Here is a 21,029-nt window from a genome sequence, read left to right on the forward strand (position 1 = left end):
CTCAGGTATCGATTTCGAAACTCATACATTTCAAAAAGTTTATGTTAAAGTAAATTCGAGTTGAAAATTAAGATCGTAAATAATACATTTTAAGGGTAAGCTGTGCGAAATGAACTTTTAGAAAGAATTATAGGTATTTGGGGAGTTAAATGTTGTTTTTTAAAAATCACTAATATTCTTTTTACAAAATTCTTTTATTATTAACACATTGTTTCACACATAATACACACTTCTAAAGAATTAAATTTGTTAATTATTTTTTTTAAACAATTTACATAATTCTACTACTTTAAAAACGTTATTTATTTACAAAGATAATTTAATTTTTGAGAGTCACTCTTCAGTCTGCTTTGATTTACTTTTAATTTTCTTTTTCACGCTTCTTCAAAATTTTTTTTTAATTTCAATGGGGATTTATGTTAAATCCTGTATAAATTCGAGATTCGGAATTGTCAGCCATTTCCAGTTTATCTTCTTTGGCGTAACCTATCTCATGGTATCTTACCGGATAAGTTAATTGGTTACCTTTGTCCCACGTGAGAAGCTCCTACAAATTTTAAAGCAACCCCATCAAGTTTTCGAGGTAAATTGAGTTATAAACGCGAATAGGGGAAGTGAACGAAGGAGGAACACGTCGTTGTAATTACATTTAAATTTAGCTTTAGAGACAGATGCTAAAGATGTGAAACGTCTATTAATGTTGAGAATTTAACGCGTTCATTGAGAATTTAAGGGAATTAAGGATGTTATTTTTAGATCTTCACTGACCTTTGATTTATCACATTAAACGAATAAAGTAGGAAAAATGATGTCACTACCATCTTTTTTTCTGTTTTTGAACTTTTCATAAATTCCTTACCTTATTTCTATGATTATATCCAACCATTGATGTGAATCTAAATGGATTTGTAAATTTTAAATCAACATCGAGCAATGTGTTTTTATACAGATCAAACGCAAATCTTATTTTTGATTCTCTGTCTTGAATACTGTCTATTGCGTATAAAACCCCACAAACGACGAACATATCTCCAACCCTTTGATGATTTAAACTGATGTTCCATATGTATTCGATTGATAAATTGTAAAGATTCATCTAAAAAATCGGAAAAGATAAGCATAAATTTATTGTTAATTTTGTAATAAGTATGAAAAAAATTAATTTATTGAATGCTAGTGATCGTAAAGCTGGGTAGTTTAAGATGGGTTTAAAGTTTTTAACGTTTTCTGAAGGTATTTTTGTGTTCGCAGAATGCGGGATGTAATAATTCTTTGAGTTTGCGAAATTTACTGCTGAGATATAGTTGGATTTATGGTGGTTTTATGAGATGTTAGACTATAATATGTGTGCCTTTGTAAAAATTTTTCACCATAAAATTTCTAAGAAAAAGAAATTATGAAAAATAATAGGTAGAAATGAAAAACCTATGATTTTTATCATTTAAAGGCAAACATTTTCTTAATTACAACTATTATTTAGGATGAAAACGGAAATTTGGTGTGAAAGAGAATGTTTCTTTTTCTTTAATACTAACTACTACAGCAATTTGAGGCATAAGTTTCTCTTTTAACCCTGATCTTTTTGCTGCATCTTCGTACTTTTTATTTTCGTCTTTAATTTTGTTGGTCTTTTCTGGTCATTTTCGTCGAGCTGCTTTAATTAGAGAGACAGAGTCGAACCGCTTTGCCCTCGCTGGCAATTAAAAACACCTAATGAGCCCACGGTGGGAGCGTTGCAATTAATTTTTCAAAGTTAACGCTCACGCGGTCGAAATAGCCCTTAGCTTGTTATTAAGTGCGGACTTGGGAATTTTCGGTGCTGTGATGCTGTTGCAATTTCCGGGAACCATATGGGGCAATCTCATTACATATTGAAAAAAAAATTTTCCTTTTATACGCTGTTTATTTTTTAAAATATTTTCATGACTTAGATTTAGGTTAAAAAACTCTATAATGCACATGTTATCTTCATCGTTGAACTTTATCACTTATATAGTAGCATCTATAAAGTATTTAAATTGCTTACATTTCCCGGTAAATGTGCAATTAGCCGATTATGCACATTCTACGTAACATACACACCTGAAACGTTATCGCTATAATTACGTCATTTTTTACAGTACATAAATCATCTCAGCATTTTTTTTCTGGAAAATGTTAGTTGATTTCAGAAAACAATATACATTTTATAAGAACTCTAGGCAATACCGACAGAAAGCCTACAAATTTTCTCTGAGATTACGACAGGTATGCATGCTATAGCAGAATTTTGTACAGTATATGTAGATTATAAGAAGTTAGAGAAGCAGTAAGTGCTCAAAAAAATGACAAAGCGATTGATGAAATTCTGGGGGACAATCACATAACAGAACACTTACACGAACTCATAACAAAGATATGGCAGGAAGAAAAAACTTACGGTCTTAAATGTCTCAACAAATGTCTTAATCATGTATGGTGAATATCAGGCAGGGTTTAAACTTGACAGGTTCACTATAGACGAGTAGATGATAGCATCGAGCCAGTTGAGTAATAGATGGAACCGAAAATAAAGACCCTTCACTTTGCTAATTAGACTTCAAAGGTTGCAATGGGCACGACGTGTTAAAGAAATGAATGGAGACTACCAAAGATAACTCTCAACTTTAGAATGCATGGGAAAAGGTCGGTGGGCAGACAACATTAAACAGATGGGATTACATACGGAAGAGAAAAGAGGTGAGATCTCAATTTGAGCTGTAGCGCCATAGGTAGGAACGAAGTAATTAGGAGCAATACAAGGTTAGTTTAATCTCCATTAAAAGAGAAACCTTCATCCTCCATCAAAAGAGAAAATAAAGGGACATAGAGAGGTAGTAGCGTTAAGAACATATTGTTGTAGTGATCGACCGATTTCTTATTATATAGTGGAATACAACGAAATTTAGTATGATTAATAGTGACAATTGAGTTCATAAAGTGGCGAAGATGAAGAAATCAGAATGGCTATGATGCATTAGCTAAAATTAATGCATGAACCTATCACACATGTAATTGTTGGTGATTTGTGAATGCGACATGCTTAAGTATTTTTATGTTTTCGATAATTGGACTGGGACCATTATCTTGTGCTGATTATGGTGATTTTTTTCTTTGATTGAGATGATTTGTATGAAATCGGTGTCCAGGAGATTATATTAGACTTTAAAAATAAAGATCAACTTAAAGAGAATTTTATTGCTCCAAACCGGATAATAGCTCTCCGATGTTATAAGTATATGGAGAGAATTTTTGGCTAAGTCAAGTCTTGTTTAGATCTCAACTTGGTATTAACATAGATATTGGGCTAAAATTTATTCCAGGTGCAGTATTACATTTTACACCACTCTTTCACACATATCATTGATAATTTTGTAACTTAGCATAATCCCATAAAAAGAAATCTAACTGCATTATATCGCATGAGCAAGGTGGCCACTTTTCGAGGTTACACGGTTACTACATATTAATGCCTTATCACTATCTTATTGGAACCATATATCACTGATATCAAGGCCATTTAATTCTAGGCAAAAATATTTTTCCAACTCTGTTGACCATAACATGGGGATCATTTTCATCAACGAAAATATATGGTTCAATCACATCATGATGATCCGTATGGATTTCTTACTGTCCAATAATTTATATTTTGCTTATTGACACAGCCAAAATGAGCTTCATCTTGAAGATGATTTTTCAATGAATTTCAGGATTTTCTTCAAACTTTTGCAAAACACAACTTCAGAACTTTCGGCACTTTAAATGATCAAAAGGCTTCAGTTCTTGAGTTAATTTGATGTGTATGACGATGGTTATTCACTGAATTGTCGTGTAAGGTTTTAGACATGTCTGCATTTATAGAAGCTATTGTAAGGTGTTGTTGTTTTTTAGCTGTTGTAAATTTGTTTATGTTGGTCATTATATACACTTTTTTAATCATTAATCATTTGTTAATTTTTGTAATTTTCTGTACTTAAAGTACACGATGATGTATCAAATTAAAATGGTAAAATTAGCTTGTTCTGAAAAATCTGGACAATAAGAATGGTAAGAAGACGGTGATGTATAAATATTAGATCTGTATTAGGTCGAACACAAAATAATGATTTATTCCTAACTTGTAAAATGCACCCTTAAATCGCTAGATCTGGGGCAATCCTAACGATAGAAAGAGACAACTTAAGAATTAAGTAAGAAATATATAAACTTTCTTATTCTAAAGAAGCGAAATTATTAAAACCAATTTACCATAAACGATTTCCTTAGCGGAAGATTAATATACCAGACACAATTAATAATCGTTAGGATTAAGATACGCGAACTTAGTATAACAGGACCTAAATTGACAATCCACAAGAAAATAGTAATCATGATAATCCCTCTGAAGTAATGGATTTAGTTTAGATAAATATTCGTATTTAGTCATAAATTTCTACTGATTTATTAATTTAATTTATCCAGTTTCTGAATTAAACTGAATAAATTTTGTGATAATCCCATTTCATATAGGAAACTCTACAAATAATCTACAATTTCGATTCTAAAACGTGATTCAGGAACAATATCATTACAACAACAATAAACTTGTGCAGTTAAATTAAAGGGAAATTAATTATTTTGATAGTAAAGGCCGGAAGTAATTAGATATCGAACAAATTTGATCGTTTCGTGTAAATTGTAAACGTTTGATTGTTATCTGGGTATCATTCTCTATGTGGATAGGAACGCTCTGGGATATAGCAAACCTGTAATTCCAATAAACCCAATTAGTAGGCATCTAGTTGTTGATTAAAATTACAAGTGATCAGCAGCACGCAATAACGAAGCATTCAATTTTTAGTTGAAATTAAAATTATTAATTCTTTTTGTGAGAGAAAAATATGATTGTTTTTTGTTCATTATTAGATCCTACCTTCATAACAGCAGTATTATTGGAGTCTGGAACTCCGAAAATGACCCACAGGCCATTGTCGTCCACGCTAAAGTCCATGTAATTATGCTTCGCCGAGTACAAATAGTTGGAGGTGTTTGCCGTTAACAGAGGAACGTCCTTTGACTGCGTATTTCCGTCGGCTAGGTTCATTTTGACGACGTTCGGTGAGTTTTTGGCCGCGTAATAAAAGGAATTGTTGTGGACGACGTGTGCATTTCCTCTAAATGGGGGATGTAAATCGTGCTTTCTATAAGAAAAAAATTAGTACACAAATTGGAAGTTAGAAAAGATTTTGTTGGATTTTCATTAATCCTCATTATTTTTGCAGCATCAAAAGTTAATATAGATATAAAAGTTTGAAATAATTAAATAAAGTCCAGGAAGGCCAGCTATCCAATATTCATAGTTATGTTCTATACTTAGGTTCCAAAATCTTTGAGAGGTAACCTCGTCCTTGGCAACTTTTTAGACTGGCTGATTTAGTTGGAAACTATACAGGAAACATTTACAAGGGGCCTACGTGGTGTTTGCTTTCCTTGTATACAACCACAAGCAAAATTGCTGTTCGAATTTTAATCAGCAACAATCACATAGAACAAAACACGCAGTAGTTTTAAAAATGAATGATTATAAAGCAAACTGATGGACAAAATGATGTAAATGTGAAAAAACGATTTTTTTTGAAATTTTTGTTGATTCAGAATGTTATATTTAATTAGAATTAGAATTTACAGGTTTGCAAAATCGCTTTTTTTAAATATTAAAGTGAAAATCAATTAATGCCAAACTGTGCCCAACTGTGTCGAAATGTGCCCAACTGTGTCGAAATGTGCCCAACTGTGTCGAAATGTGCCCAACTGATTCCAAGAGTGTCTAAATGTAATCAATTGATTCCAAATCTGTCTAAATGTGGCCAACTGATTCAAAATGTGTCTAAATGTGCTAGGAAATTTTACGTTTCCATCTTTTTTTAGTTTTTGTTTAAAAAGATTTTATTTTTTTAAAGTTATAAAAGATTCTTGTTGGATTTTTATTAATCCTCATTATTTTTGCAGCATCAAAAGTTAATATAGATATGAAAATTTGATGAGATCCTAAATATTTTAATAAAAAAATTAAAAATAAATTCCCTAATTGGATTTTAATGAGTTTTGAATGTTTTAACCGGATGGTGATTCATTCATTTTTAAAGATGCTGTTTTGTTGAAATACGATGAAGCGTAAAAAAATTAAAAAGGGGAACGAAGAAATGGAATGGAAAATATTATCTGAGAATAGGAACTTATTTAGGATCGAATCGCGTCAGTACAGGGTCCGTTCGTGAAACGTTCCCATTGTTCTCTGGATGCAAATAGCGTCACAGGCAGTAAATTCTCTCTTCGCACCTATCGGAAAACCATTTGCATAACAATCGACCCGCGATGTCTTCAACTCTACATGCCAATTAAATCCTTCGCTGACGCACTAAGCGCTTTTGACGTCCCCTATTATACTATTGATTTTAATCAACCAAAAACAGAAAATGTTAAATTATTTTTAATCATGTTTTTAATTCACTACTTATTATTAGAGAAGCATCTATTTAAAAAAAAAGATAACTTTGAGTTCGTTTCATTTTGTGTAATGAGCTTTTGCTCATTCTTAATTTTGTCTGCCGAGTTATGTTTAATCCTACTCAAATCGAGATTGTACATCAAAGAATTGTTTTCTACTCAATTCGGAGCAAATTCAAACCAATTATTCTCGAAATCGATGCACTTTGAATTTTAACGGATTAATTCTGCTTCATTAAATCGATAACGTAGGCAATCCAAATAACTCTTCAATTAATTTCCCTAAAATTATTAATTTTTGATTGGAGTAATTTGAAATATTCTTTCTAACTTTTCCTAACTAAAATAATTTTAATAACAACAACTGAGAGGCAAAACAGGGCACTGTATTACCATCATTTTGTGATATGTGAAAAGTTGAAATTGTCTGCAAATCGACCAGTTTTGTGCAGCATATCATTTAATCGTATAACAATTGGTTATGGTTCGTATTGTAGTGGAACCGAGATGATACTGTGTCTAAGCCGTGAAGCGTCAAATCCCAGGTGTAGTATAATTATGCCATGAATGCTTCGCAAATAGGATTCTCGTTGACATGCAGACACAATGATGGCAAAACGGATTTAATGAACTTGATTAATTTGTTAACTGAATTTAAGAATAATGAAATTTGTGAAGAATATATTTCGTTATGTGATATCCTTCACACAACAGAACGTTACCAGAGGATCACGACATTCTTGCGATGTAGATTGTGAAGTCGGTAATTCAGATAGGAGAATGCTTCTGATGCCATGATTATGATACAGAACGAAATATAATCAATTAAACATTTTGTAGTCTATTCGGATCCCTATATAATATCATTGTGAAAAAGTGTTAGAAAGCCAGCGATCCAAACTTCATAGTTATGTTCTATACTTAGGTTTCAAAATCTCAGTATAGAGTCTTAGGAGATGAATAGCTAAGTATGGATGATGTCAGTAACACACCTTTGAGAGATAACCCCGCCTTTGGTAACTTCTTAGGCTGGCTGATTTAGCCGGTCACTATGCAGGAACTGCAAACTATGCCCAACTGATTCCAAGTATGTCTAATTATACCCAACTGATTCTAAGAGTGTCTAAATGTTTGTCTAAATGTGGCCAACTGATTGTGAGTCAAAGTACGTCTAAATATGACCAACTGATTCAAAGTGTTTTTAACTGTACTATGCTCGATCGCACATGTTTTTCGTTTTGTTATTGTAAAAGAATCGCAAGGAACCGAGGATCACGACGAACCCGCCCTATCAAAATTTTACGAAGGCAATCAACAATTATGCTTATAAACATCTTTATTATTATTATTATTATTATTATTACATTCTAAAAATCCGATCTCTACATGGTCGCACAAAATTAGTTTGTCTGTCCATGATTACAGCACGATACAGTATAATACTATTGGTGGAGAACTTGCGATCTTAATGTCATATACAGGCTTTTTAAATTTCTTATGTAGTGTACTTAAAATTTACTTGAAAAGCTTCTAAAAAGCTGTTATCATGATTTTATTGTCCTTTCTTTTGATGTGTATACATCTGATGTCTACGTGGGCGCACAAAATTAAATAATTAGTTTTCCCATCATCTATGCAAATAGCAGCAAAATTAACATGATTACACCATGAAACAGCATTTTCGAATAAACTAACTAGAATCTATTTTGCTCCATCATGTAAAACTGGAACTTTTGATGTCTAAACTATTCTCTTTTAATCTGTGAACTGTATCCTTTTGGAATCTTATTTTGTGATGATGCAAATCGAAGGCTTGTACTTGGGATCATCACAACTAATTCAAGAATTTTTTTTCTGGTAATACATTTATTTATTACAATTTAAGCTGCATAACTTAAAGAAGTAATATATTGTTTTCTTGTAATTTGGTACTCGAGATTTTGAAAATAGTTTGTAAAAACCACATTGAAATACATTTTCCACTTGGATATAATATAACTTTTGACGGCTTAAGCGAGATTTTAACGACTAATATAAGCGTCCTAATTTTGTAAAGGTGTCAAAACGGGGCTTTATAACGGAGATAAGACCTTAATCCGGAACTCCTTTGTCGTTGAATGGAAACCGGGGAGAAAGCAGTAGGAGAGACCGTATCGACCTTATTTTACGGTGGGAAATTGTAATTGGCTCGGAATTATCCTTTTTGGAGCTCTCTACTTTTCTCTGTTATATCGTTTCGACACCTGATATAAGCTCCATGTAATCCTAGTATTTTTGTGGGTGGTTTAGAAAATTGAATTTATTTTTAAAAAATCACAAAAAAAACTTACTTTGATGGAGAATCTTTTCTGAATTCTCCTTTATTTTTAAATTCCTTCAAGTGACTTGAATCGTATTCGCTTGTTGACCAATATTTTTCACTATCACCATCTTGAGTTGCATCTTTCATCCAAGATCCGAAAGTTTGATTTGTGAATCGATGATAAACCGGTTTTCCAATTGCGTATAATACACAATCGGTGGATCGATTTTTTGGTATGGAGTAATTTTCGAAACCAACATATGGCCTGACATCCCATTTTTCGATTAAATCGAGTAATGAAACTCCTGTTTCTTTGCACACTTTAGGATTCACACAAATGTCACAATGAGGGTCTGGACAACGATGCTCTATTGCGGTTCTATTAGGTGGTGCAGGACCAACTGCTGATGATTCCATAGGTCTAGCTTTCGACCCAGGTTTTAATTCTAAAAAAAAATGAAAGTGTAATTCATAAAATGAGTTAAAAATATCATTTACCGTAGACTTCTAAACTATTTTTGGTTGGCAAAAAATCCAAATGATTTTTTGCACCACAATAATACGTCGTTATATCGTAGATATCAACATTCGTTATGTTCAATTGCATCAAATACTTGTATCGTTCTTGTTTAACCGTATCATTAATTTTGTATTTGTCTCCATGTTCGAGAAGTTTTCCATCTGCTCGTTCCCAAAATCGTATAGGTTCGGGAAAACCTTCAACTTCGCATTCTAAAACTGCCGTCACACCATATGAAACTCCTATTTGGTTATTATATATTGATATTCTTGGTTTAACTAAAAAAATATATTATTAATTTTTTTGTTTAATGGCATTATTGTGTCGACAATTAAATCTAATCTTATAGACTTAAAACTATATACTTATAGTCTTTTTCTCATGCACTGTGGTCTGCTTGTATACATAACACATTACACAATCACATAGTTTTCTTCTCTTCAGTCTTCGGACGTGGTGTTGGTTGTTCAGATAATTCCGCTCTTTCTACCTCAGTTTGGTAGCCAGATAAAGTACTTTTAAGTCTGAACATTCATCTTCTTATCAACAGAGGAGAATCTTACGTGTTTACTTTATGCATCAAGCCTTCCTGTCGAAATTTATCAAAGGCTTGTGCGACAACTAGGAAGACTGCCAAGCAGACTTTCTTTTCTTCCAAGACCCGTTTAATGGTGTCGATTATTTTATACAGTTGGTGTATTGTTGAGTGCTTTTGCCTGAATTCCAATTAATTACCTAGGATTATGTAATTAGTTGCTATTATTGTGTTCAGTCTTTGTTTGTGCAATAGTCTCAAAAGTGTTCGAGAACTATTGGTAATAGTGAAATTGTTGTATAAGATTTAATATGGTTAAGTTGTTTTTCTGGCTTTGCCAAGATGATAACCTCTACAACTTTTCACCATACCGAAATATGTTTTAATCTAAGAATTGTGTCGAAGTGGTAGGTCAGCATGAGTATACATTTTCTATGCTGCTGAGTCTAGGGCCTCTCTTTGGATTCAGGTGTAATATTTTTTGTTTTCAATACTGGTCTTTACAGGTCAGCAACAGTTGTCGTTAACCTTATCGCATATGTTTACGTCGACACAAAAAATGGTCGCGTTAATTCCAGCTGCCCAACACAGTCGTCCACACTCACTCGCTCCATAATGGTAAATATACATTATTAAATTAATTAACAAATTAAAACTTACAGTTAACTTCTAATAGAAACGTTTGGTTTACTTGAGGTGGCACTCCATTATCTGCTATACATTCATATAAACCCATATGAATTCTACTCACAAATGTGATGTTTAAAGAGTGACCAGAAACTGAAGCATCTTAAAGGAAAAAACTTATTTTTATATTTAAAAGAAATCAAAATTTAAATTAATTTAACCTTCCCAAGGACCACTTTTTATGGGTAAATGATCCAATCGTCTCCATTCAACGTGTGGTCTTGGTGATCCTGAAGCTGCACAACTCAAAGTGATATTATCACCTTCTTCAACGATTATAGGACCAATTGGTTTACCAGTTGAAAAATTGCCTGCAAGTTTTTTTTTGTAATTGTTTACAAAAACCTATTTATCACCTTTTTTTTTGTACAGAAACGTTTTGAACAGGCGAAAACGTGTTTTTTTCGTTCGGTAATTTTCGCGTCATCGTTGAAACCGTCTAGATGGAATAAAATTGCAAAATTCGAACGGATTTCGAGTTGGGGTGTACGGTGAAAAACAACTCCGCCGCATGATTGATGTCGGGAATTACACGGATTTATTTCCGTTTTAAACCCGGGATTGCAACAAAACCTCGCGTTCGAAATATCGTTGAATATTTACAAAAAAAAAAAAATTAGCGAGAGGTGCAGCAAATATGGAAATTTGAGTGTTACTGAAAATGAATGACACTTAAAAAAAACCATCAAAATAGCGGAAAAATAAAACCGTTTACATACTCATTAAAAAATTTTTTCGCTTAAATTGACAGTTAAAATCCACAAAACGTATAATGAAAATTTAAAATCTTTTTTATTAAAAATATTGTGTTCTTACCTGTTGCTATGGAAGGTGGAATAAGTAATTTTGAATCGTTTCCATATCTCCAGGCGTTAATACCGGGAATACCAGGGGTCCCATCTTTGCCGCTGCGCCCGGGTCGTCCTCGAGGCCCTGAGAGTCCTAAAGGTAAAACTGGGTTTAATAATAAATTACGTTTGAGATAAAATATCATCCCTCCGGACTGGACCCATTTCCTTTCTCGATCCTTTCCCATTTGTACTCGTCTCGGGGAAAAGTAAAAGGAGTCTTCAAGAGGATATTCTCAACGACCATGATTAGATACATTGTAGTATAAAGGTATATAGGAAGATTCACTTCAAACTTTATTACCTCCATTATAAACTTTAAAAGCTTTTTATTAAAATTTTGTTATAGTAAAAACTCGATATAACGGACCTCTTTAGAACGGACTTCGGATATAACGGACAAAATATTCAGAATCTTTCTAGTTCTAAGTCTAGTGTTAGTTCTAATGCTAGTGTTAGTTCCAGATTTGGTTGTTATTCAACGTTGGATTGTTGTATATTTTTATTGAATTAAAAATGGAACTAACACTAGACCAAGAACTTGAAACATTCGGGTTTGGCCGTCTTAAGAGACGCACGGCTAAACTCAATCAACATCTTCATTTTCTATTATGAACCTTAAGTCTCAATCTAACAACCTTACAAAACACGAGTTTGATAAATTAAGCAAGTGCTAATTCAAAGTGGTAAATGGTAGTTGCTTACCTATGGGTGACGTCACGAACGGGCCTTCGAGCTGAGCACTTATTGGCTGGATATGGAAACAGATACTCCTTTCCCCGTGTTAGTCTATTATATCGAGATTTTACTGTATTATGTTTATTAGGGATTTTTGTAATTGTGTTTTAAATGTTAAGTATAAGATTTAATAAAAAACTTGAAGTGTAAAGATAAAGTTTAATGAAAAGAAAAGACTTTTTTCTTTGAAAATAACTTAATCCCTTCCACTTTTTAAGTTTTAACTTACAGTTCGTTGAGTAGAGGGATGATAAACCTTAAGAAAAAGGGACAAAACGGTTAAAAGGAATAGTGAAACGGACGAGTACGAGGTGAAATTTTTTGGGCTGTGAAATTTATCTTTTCGTATGAAAAGATTTTTAGGAAAAAACAGGAACAAATCTTACTTTTATTCATATAAAGATGTAAAAAGTATTTCACGCATTTTGTTAGGTTATAAAAAGATAATTTAATGCTCGATTAAATCGGTTTCGGAAAAGTTTTCGCCGTCAATTTTCCGCTTGTCCATTTAGAAAATTTAGAATTCAGACGCCATCAAAACTTCTCCTTTCTTCGGTGATCTTCTAACGTTCTGAGATTCAAACCCCCCTTCATGGCTCGTTATTTTTCAATTCGCCTTCAATTCCTCGCGACTTGCTCCCGACGACTTTCGCGAAACTTTCCCAGTAGTAAATTTTGTGACCTCCCCCTTGAATGTGCCAACTTGGTCTAATACGTGTTATCACTCACGAGCAACTACCTCCTCCAAGCTTATTCCCTCGAGAACTTGTAAAATGTTCAACTCCAATTTTCACACACACACACATTTCATGAGATTAAATTCCTTTTTAAAGTTAATTACCTTTTGATCCTGGTGGTCCGGGTGGACCTTGAGGTCCTGGCAATCCAGGTCGACCTAAAAAGAATAAAAATAACAAGAAATTCTACGAATATATCGTATCTCTATAACAGTTTGTTGTGTAAAGTTGTGATTTAAGGTTGCGGAAAGGTTCTTTAACGTAGAAATGGTTTTGAATTTAGATTGGTCCAATAAACGGTTTTCGAGTTTTAGTGGATACTGTGGGTGTCTAGCGCACGAAGGGCGATAAATCTAAGGGCTACAGGCTATTTGCTACACTTGCGATTAATAGTACATAAACGGGGCACGGCGTTTGGTTCGAAATATACATAAATGAAACGGCGATTTACTGCCGTAACGATCGTAAATCGTCGGGCATCGCGATAAATTTTAGCTCGGAGTGCGAATGATCTGAATCCAATTGCTGATTAAAATCGGGAATAGAAGGAGTAATTGATTCAAATTACCTTTTCAGTTTCAAATTCTTTCATTTATACTTTTTTATTCAGCAACCCAAACTTTAAATTACACACTTATTACACACAATTTATGTCAAACATTAACTTGCATTCACGTTAAAGACATTAGGGATATCATGACTGGACGAGACAAGCGAGTGAATTGTATCGCAAGCAATTGCTTCGCCTACGGCTGCTTCGGGCAGTTAGAACACACGATAATGAGGTTAATTCAGTATGGGGGCATTATGCTTCGCGAGCAACCACCATGCTGATAATAATCCCATGGTTGTGCAAGTGTTGCATATTTTTCTGCCTGATCAAATAAAACAACTCTGCATTATCAAGACGAAAGAAGCACATCTATTGTTTTTCTGAAAAAAATATGGTGTCTAAAGATCGAATTGGGATATCAATACCCATAAATCATGTCTTAATTTTCGTCTCATTTTCATCTCTGCATGCTATTATTAGAAACTATAAAAATAGAAATTAAAAATAATCGTATCTCAAGAACGAAATGAGATATAACTATGAAATAAGAATCATTTTAAAGTGATGGCAATAAAGATTTTCTTTGCCATAGATTATATCTCATATTTAGCATACCTGGAAGTTATGATCTTTTAAAGCAGACTCTGTATGCCTGATTGTTATAGACTTTAAGTACAAAAATGTAGGTGATGGTATCTCAAGAACGCATTGAGATATAATGATGAAATAAAAATCATTTTAAAGTAAGTTTAAAGAAGATTTAGTGTGCCATAAAGAATTTCTTATTTTTTATGAACCTCGATGTTATGATGTTTTAAGATCATCTCTGCAAGCTTGGTTGTTATAGACTCTAAATTAGAAATAAAAAAACGTATCTCAAGAATGAATTGAGATATAACTATGAAATAAAAATCATTTTAAAGTTAGTTTAATGAAGAATTAATGTGCCATAAAGAATTTCTTATTTTTCATGAACCTAGATGTTATGATGTTTTAAGATCATCTCTGCAAGCTTGGTTGTTATAGACTCTAGATTAGAAATAAAAAAACGTATCTCAAGAACGTATTGAGATATAACTATGAAACATAAATCATTTTAAAGTAAATTTAATGAAGATTTCCTGTGCCATAAATTAATTCTTGTTTTGAATATACCTCGAAGTTATAATATCTTAAACTCGACTCTGCATGTTTTGCTCATTATAGGCTTTAACAACAAAAATTTAAAAGATGGTATCTCAAGAACGAATTGAGATATAATGATGAAATTAAAAACATTTTAAAGTAAGTTTAATGAAGATTTACTGTGCCATAAAGCATTTCTTATCTTTCATGAACCTCGATGTTATGATGATTTAAGGTCATCTCTGCATGCTTGGTTGTTATAGACTCTAAATTAAAAATAAAAAATCGTATCTCAAGGACGAATTGAGAAATCACTACGAAATATAAAACATTTTAAAGTAAATTTAACGAAGCTTCACTGTGCCATAAATTAATTCTTGTTTTGAATATACCTCGAAGTTATGATATCTTAAACTCGACTCTGCATGTTTTGATCGTTATAGGCTTTAGCAACAAAAATTTAAAAGATGGTATCTCAAGAACGAATTGAGATATAATGATGAAATAAAAAACATTTTAAAGTAAGTTTAATGAAGATTTACTGTGCCATAAATTATGTCTTAATTTAATTATATCCCGATGTTATGATATCTTTAATTCGACTCTGCATGTTTTGATCGTTATTGGATTAGCAGCAGAAATTTAAATGGTGACATCTCAAGAACGAATTGAGATGTAAAGATGAAATAAAAAACATTTTAAAGCAAGTTTAATGAAGACTTAATGTACCGTAACCATATCTTGAACTTACATAGTATTCTCGCGAACGCGAATTAATATTTTATCCTTATCGGAACGATAATGGTTTTTTGGTCGACCTCCTTCGTGCTTAAGACGAAATGTGCCACTTTCGGTTAGGCGGTGAGACACACTGATGATTTCGCTGCCTTCTGTTCGAGCAAGATATCTTTAAAAGATAGCTTCGATATACTTTTTACTCGCTTTTAGTTATCGAAAATCGGTCCGATAACGTTCGTAGCTTTAACTTTTTATTAGTTAGTTAATAATAAGTTAAAACTATGGATGTTGATAGAGCCCAGTCAATACTGTTGTTTTAACACCATAATTATCGGATTCATCCAATAATATTTGAGCGTAAACAATTTTCAAATACATTCCTAAAATAAAATTAAAAATTTACCATCCGTTCCATTTCTCCCATTTACTCCGGAATTTCCCGGTTTTCCATCTATCCCAGGAAGACCATCATGTCCATTTCTACCAGGCATCCCATCAAAACCCGGCTCACCTGGAATCCCATCTCTTCCATCTAAACCGGGTCTTCCTTGATCACCTTTAATACCTGGAAGACCACGTTCACCTAGAAAAAACATCAAAAAGATTTACATAATAAGAGGTAGTATATTAAGTAGAAATTGATATAAAATAAAAAAAAAGTTTTGTAAATCCCATGAATAGTGTGGAAGCTTTCAATCAATGTCATCTTTGTTTTCAACCTCTTCCAGTCCCCACTACTAGATAGATGAGCATTCCAACCGATTTGTGGTAAACAATAACTCGTGAAGGGTTCGTAGGGACCTGTCGTGTTATACCCGTTGTTATTCTGCTACATAGACACAACGTGAGCATTTGAAATGGTTTCGAAAGGTTCGAGATGCGTTAGAAATACGTCGAGATGTCGAATAAATCACCAGTTAGAATAGTACTACTGTAGAAATGAAGTAGATGATAATGTATTGACTTCAAAATCAATATTAATAAAGATTTTCTGAAAATAGTAGATAAAATTTCTTAAAATATTAATTTGGATGATTAAAATTTTTGAAAGTATTCATGTGCATCTTACATGAATACTTTCAAAATACTGATGGTGTCGTAAAACCTTTTGACCAAGTTTTGCGAGCAATTATCGAATACAAAAGAAACTGGGTTGGTTTTAAAAAGGAAAGGAAGAAAAAAGAAATAAGGGTGAACGCAAGAAAAGAAGGAATAAAGAATGGGAAGGTGAAAACTGAATAGAAAGTGTGGGCGAATTTGTGTTACCTCGGGGTCCTATTGGACCTGGAATTCCTGGATATCCCGTTTCGCCTTTTTCTCCTTTAGGACCTGGCCTTGGGGACGGACAGTAATTTTTCGCTGCTAAGCAAAACGTTTGCATATCGGCATGCTGAAAATAAAAGAGAAAAATATAAAACAAACATCATTAAAACTCGTTAAAAATACGAACAAAAAAGGAATCTTATTTTTTGTAATAACGAAGGTAATTTCTTATATAAGTGTTTTATTGTTATTGCCTTTGCAAAATAAATTTTTTTTTGATTCTAACGAATCCAATTAGTCACCTGAACGCGTCGAAGAAGTCAATTTCTTGTTACTTTTAACGAAAAGATCTCTTTGTTAACTGTCTAACATGGCGTGGGTGTCTTATGGACCTCCGGGTTGTTATCTCCAAGTTTGCGATAGCTTCACCCAGTTCGAAGCTAACCTCTCGACAAGAACGTTAATTGCCAAACTTTGAATAGGCCAGTAGCTTTCCCTCCGTCGGCGTTTTTTTTCCTTAGTGGGACGCAAGAAACCTAACACCCAACGATAACTGACAGAGTTTATTTCCTGACATCAATTAAACTCTAATCAAACTATTTATAAATTAAATTAACCATTCCAAATTAAGTTTTGAGATAAATCCAAAAAGAGTCGAATTAGTGATGATTTAGATTAGATTTTCTGATTAGATTTCGATTAATCTTAGTCTTTCTTTTCTTCGATAAATTCTTGTTTGTTATTTTTGTTTCTTTTGGTTCATTTATTTGTTGTGGCCGAAGGTTGAGTGTAAGTAAGTAGAAATGAATGTAGCACACTCTAGAGAAATAAAGGAAGAGAAAATTGTTTCTACCTCAATCTTATTTACGTTATCTTTTTTCGCTAAGTCTAACCAATACAAAATATTGGATTTATTGGATATAGACAGAACCTAAACAAATATGTGTTACGTAATTTACCTTCGTCTTTGCTGTGGGGAAAATTAAATTTGTTTTGTAAGATTAGTAAAAATCCAGCTAATCTTTTTAGACTGTTAAAGTTTGTGTTTTGATTTACAATACTTTTCTATGCATATTTCCTACAGCTCTAATCATGTATAGTTAATAAATTCTACATAGCTTCGAAATTGTTATGAAACCTTCAAAGAACAAAATGGACAGATATTCCGGTTATGATCACGGCAAAGGAAATTGGAATATGAGACAGGAACATGAAATCTGAGTACATTGAATAAACTAGTAGCATAAATGGCACTTCTTGAAGTTCTACAGAGGTATAATATGGCAATAACAGCAGTTCAGGAAACAAAATGGATTGAAGAAGGTACTAAAACATATACCATACTATATAGCAATAAGGAAGGTGCATAGCATTTATTGTGGATATCAAAATCAAAAACTGGATTTTAGAATTCCACTCAATAAGCGAAATAATTTATGTACTATAAGTTAAAACACAATTTTTTAATCTAATAATAATTAATGTACATTGTCTAAGTGAAGAAAAAGATCTAGAAATAAAAGAAACATTCTACCAACAACTACAATTAGTGACTTTATTTAAAGATGATATCAAAATAATCATTGGAGGTATGAATGCAAAAATCAAGAAGAAAGATAGCTTCCATGGCAAAACCAATAAAAGCTGTGAATCCTTATTAGCTTTTGCCACAGAAATATGGTTGTAGGAATACGGTTGTAAGTTCAATGCTATTTGCACATCAGAACTGCAGAGTATCGAATCAGTGATGACTAAAGTGTGGAAACAGTAAATGAGGAAGAGTACTTAGAAGATACCATTACCATTATGCAGTAGCATTACCATGTAATAACTACATTAAAAAATGGAAAAGCATCAAAGATTTTATCATAATTTTTTAGTTGGATAGAAAATAAGAGATTATGCGTGTATACGCCTTGTATGTCTATAACTTCTACATACAGCCAGACGCAAGCTTTTCATTTGAGACATATAACATTAAAATCGGTCACACCGTTCTTTAGTTATAGCGAATTTAATCAAAATTAATTTTTTCGTATTGGGAGCTAGACTTCCAGTCGGTAGGTACTTGGAGTCGTTTAAATAACCGTACGCAGGTAATTAGTAAATTTTAAATCGGGCATTTCCAGGCCGGTGTTAATTAAACCAAAACTAGTACTAATAGTAGCACTATCATTAGAACTAACACTAGACCTAGAACTAGAAACATTCAGGTTAAGCCATGCGTCTTTTGAAAAAGTGTTTGACACACTTCGAAGTGACTTAACAGAAACACTTCGAATTTATTTCTGAAGAAGGTTGCAACATGGCATCTGAAACCTCAAACACTTTTTCAAAAGGCGCACAGCTTAACCCGAAAATTTCTAGTTCTAGGGCTAGTGTTAGTTCTAGTCATAGTGTTACTATTAGTTCTAGTTTTAGTTTAAAAAAGAATTACATTGAATACATTTTGGAACATTCTAAGATGGGAATAATAAATTTTTTTTTTCTTAAATCAGTCCTATACTTTCGATATTAAAAAAGCACTGTCATTTTTTACTAAAGTAGTGTCTGTTTTGATATAAACTAACTATAAATTCAAAATAATTTTATTTTTGGTTTTATGTAGTTCTAAAATTATGCTTTGAACACAGAAATTCTGGTGTTGCAATACAAAAAAAACTGAATTGATAGGGTTTTAATAACGCAACTGGTTACGTATTCTCTTTAAATTCTTCAGTCGGACGGAAATGTATTTACCAGAAACGCGCTGAAATACAACCCTCTTTGTAGATATCCCCCCAGACATCAAGCTCCGAACTGAATTTCAAGCTAACCTTATTTCTATGCAGTGCCATTTCCACCTGGGAGAGTTATTCCTCCGGCAATATATGCCAATAGAGTTTCGTTCGTAAATGTATATGCGCTCGTTTTCTACGTCTGCATGTGTGGGTACACCGTTTTTCCCTAAATTTAACATTTTTTACGTTAAAGAGTTAAAAAGTTAAAGTTTTATTCAAAAAATACCATTTAATAATAACTTTTTGAAGTATAACTACATAGGAAATTAATAATGAGTGAAAGAGAATTGGAGAGAGGGACTTGAGCTTTAATATCTGACCGCCCACCACCAATTTCTCTTGATAAGGGTCGAATTAAATTCGCCCCAACCCCTATATTTAACTGCTGCTCGACGGCCATTGATCTAATGACGGGCAGTAATGGCTATTTCTGTCCTAGATTCACAACTCCAATTTGAAATTAGGTTATTGAAAATCAAAAAAAGATTAACGAGCCATTTATCATACTTATGACTGTTGAAAAGCGTAAAAGAAAAGAAACATTTTTCAAACTAATCTAATTATTTAAATAAAAATATAGAGATATTTCCTACTTGGTTGTCGCGTTTTCTTTTACATTTTTGTGTTTTGGAGGAACTCCAAACGACTTAATCTAGGTCACGTCGTTGCTATTAACGATGATAAAGAGTTTTGTCGAGATATTCTTTTGAGTTTAGTAAATAAATTTTTTAAAAGCTAAAAACGACGTTTTTTCTTAAAATAGTCGAAGATTCTATTTTCTTTTCCAATTTTGAATTATTTGAAATATCTAGCCCTTTTAAATTAATTTTAAGTAGGTCCTTTGTTTTCTTAACGAACAAAGAAAAGTTCTATTGAAATTCTCGACCACAAATTGATGGATTATTATTAACTTAGCACTTAACCCAATTGCTAGAAGTAGGTATTATTTTTAATGGATTTTCTCAAACCTGTAAGTTTTCTCTTGACTTTAAGACGAGATTAATAATTTACATCTAAATTTTTAAAGCAAACGAAAAAGAACAAAAAAACAGATTTAAATGAAGTAAAAACTTTATCGGGTTCATTTCAATCATTAAAATCCCATACAGTAAAACACACCAAACAACTCCATACCTACTCATTTTACAACTTAGTTTACGTCTGTTTTCGTGCTTCGAAGTACTTTACGATTTTAGCACGGTCGTTGTCCTGCTTATCTTCGTCTCTCTCATCAGGTTTATTAAGCTAAAAACTCTGGTGGAAAACCGTCAAAGTTACGAGCATAGGACGATGACGACTAAAGCTCAACGAAGAAGTTTTCACGACGAGCTTTAGACTACTATAATCATCATCATCATCATCATTTTCATCGTCGTCGTCAATCTTTTGTGGGTTGAAAATCTTTAATAGCTTGGCGCTCTGTGCATAATATTGCTGCAGCTTGGTGCTATAATTTATTGCTTGGACATGGATATGGTGTATTATTGACAATATCCCTCCATAACGGTTTAACGTTGTAATGTATCGTATGTGCACGAGATATTTAATAGCGGTCGTAATTTTGGGCATTCTGGTCAGAATAAAGAAATTTTAGATGTGTAATTTTGTTAATTTAATAAACATTAGTTTTAATTAAATGTTCCTCTTGATGGATCATAAATATTAAACTATTTTTAGTTTAACAACTTTTATTTTT

The 21,029-nt window shown here is 32.7% G+C and overlaps 1 protein-coding gene across 1 annotated transcript in view; it reads right to left on the reverse strand.

Annotated features, from left to right (window-relative positions):
• Positions 1-331: 331 nt before the first annotated feature.
• LOC111419638 (uncharacterized) overlaps positions 332-21,029 on the reverse strand; it is a 91,607-nt gene continuing 70,909 nt past the window's right edge. The window contains exons 2-12 of the mRNA XM_023052474.2: positions 16,557-16,680; positions 15,694-15,873; positions 12,979-13,032; positions 11,368-11,493; positions 10,713-10,862; positions 10,525-10,653; positions 9,308-9,607; positions 8,838-9,255; positions 4,934-5,201; positions 860-1,096; positions 332-547 (exon numbers count right to left, since the gene is read on the reverse strand). Of these exons, the coding sequence (XP_022908242.1) occupies positions 404-547; positions 860-1,096; positions 4,934-5,201; positions 8,838-9,255; positions 9,308-9,607; positions 10,525-10,653; positions 10,713-10,862; positions 11,368-11,493; positions 12,979-13,032; positions 15,694-15,873; positions 16,557-16,680 (2,130 nt within the window). The 3' untranslated portion in view covers positions 332-403. The remainder of the gene's footprint in view (positions 548-859; positions 1,097-4,933; positions 5,202-8,837; positions 9,256-9,307; positions 9,608-10,524; positions 10,654-10,712; positions 10,863-11,367; positions 11,494-12,978; positions 13,033-15,693; positions 15,874-16,556; positions 16,681-21,029) is intronic.

This window comes from Onthophagus taurus, chromosome 7, assembly GCF_036711975.1.
Source record: "Onthophagus taurus isolate NC chromosome 7, IU_Otau_3.0, whole genome shotgun sequence".
In the NCBI taxonomy this organism is placed as follows: domain Eukaryota; kingdom Metazoa; phylum Arthropoda; class Insecta; order Coleoptera; family Scarabaeidae; genus Onthophagus; species Onthophagus taurus.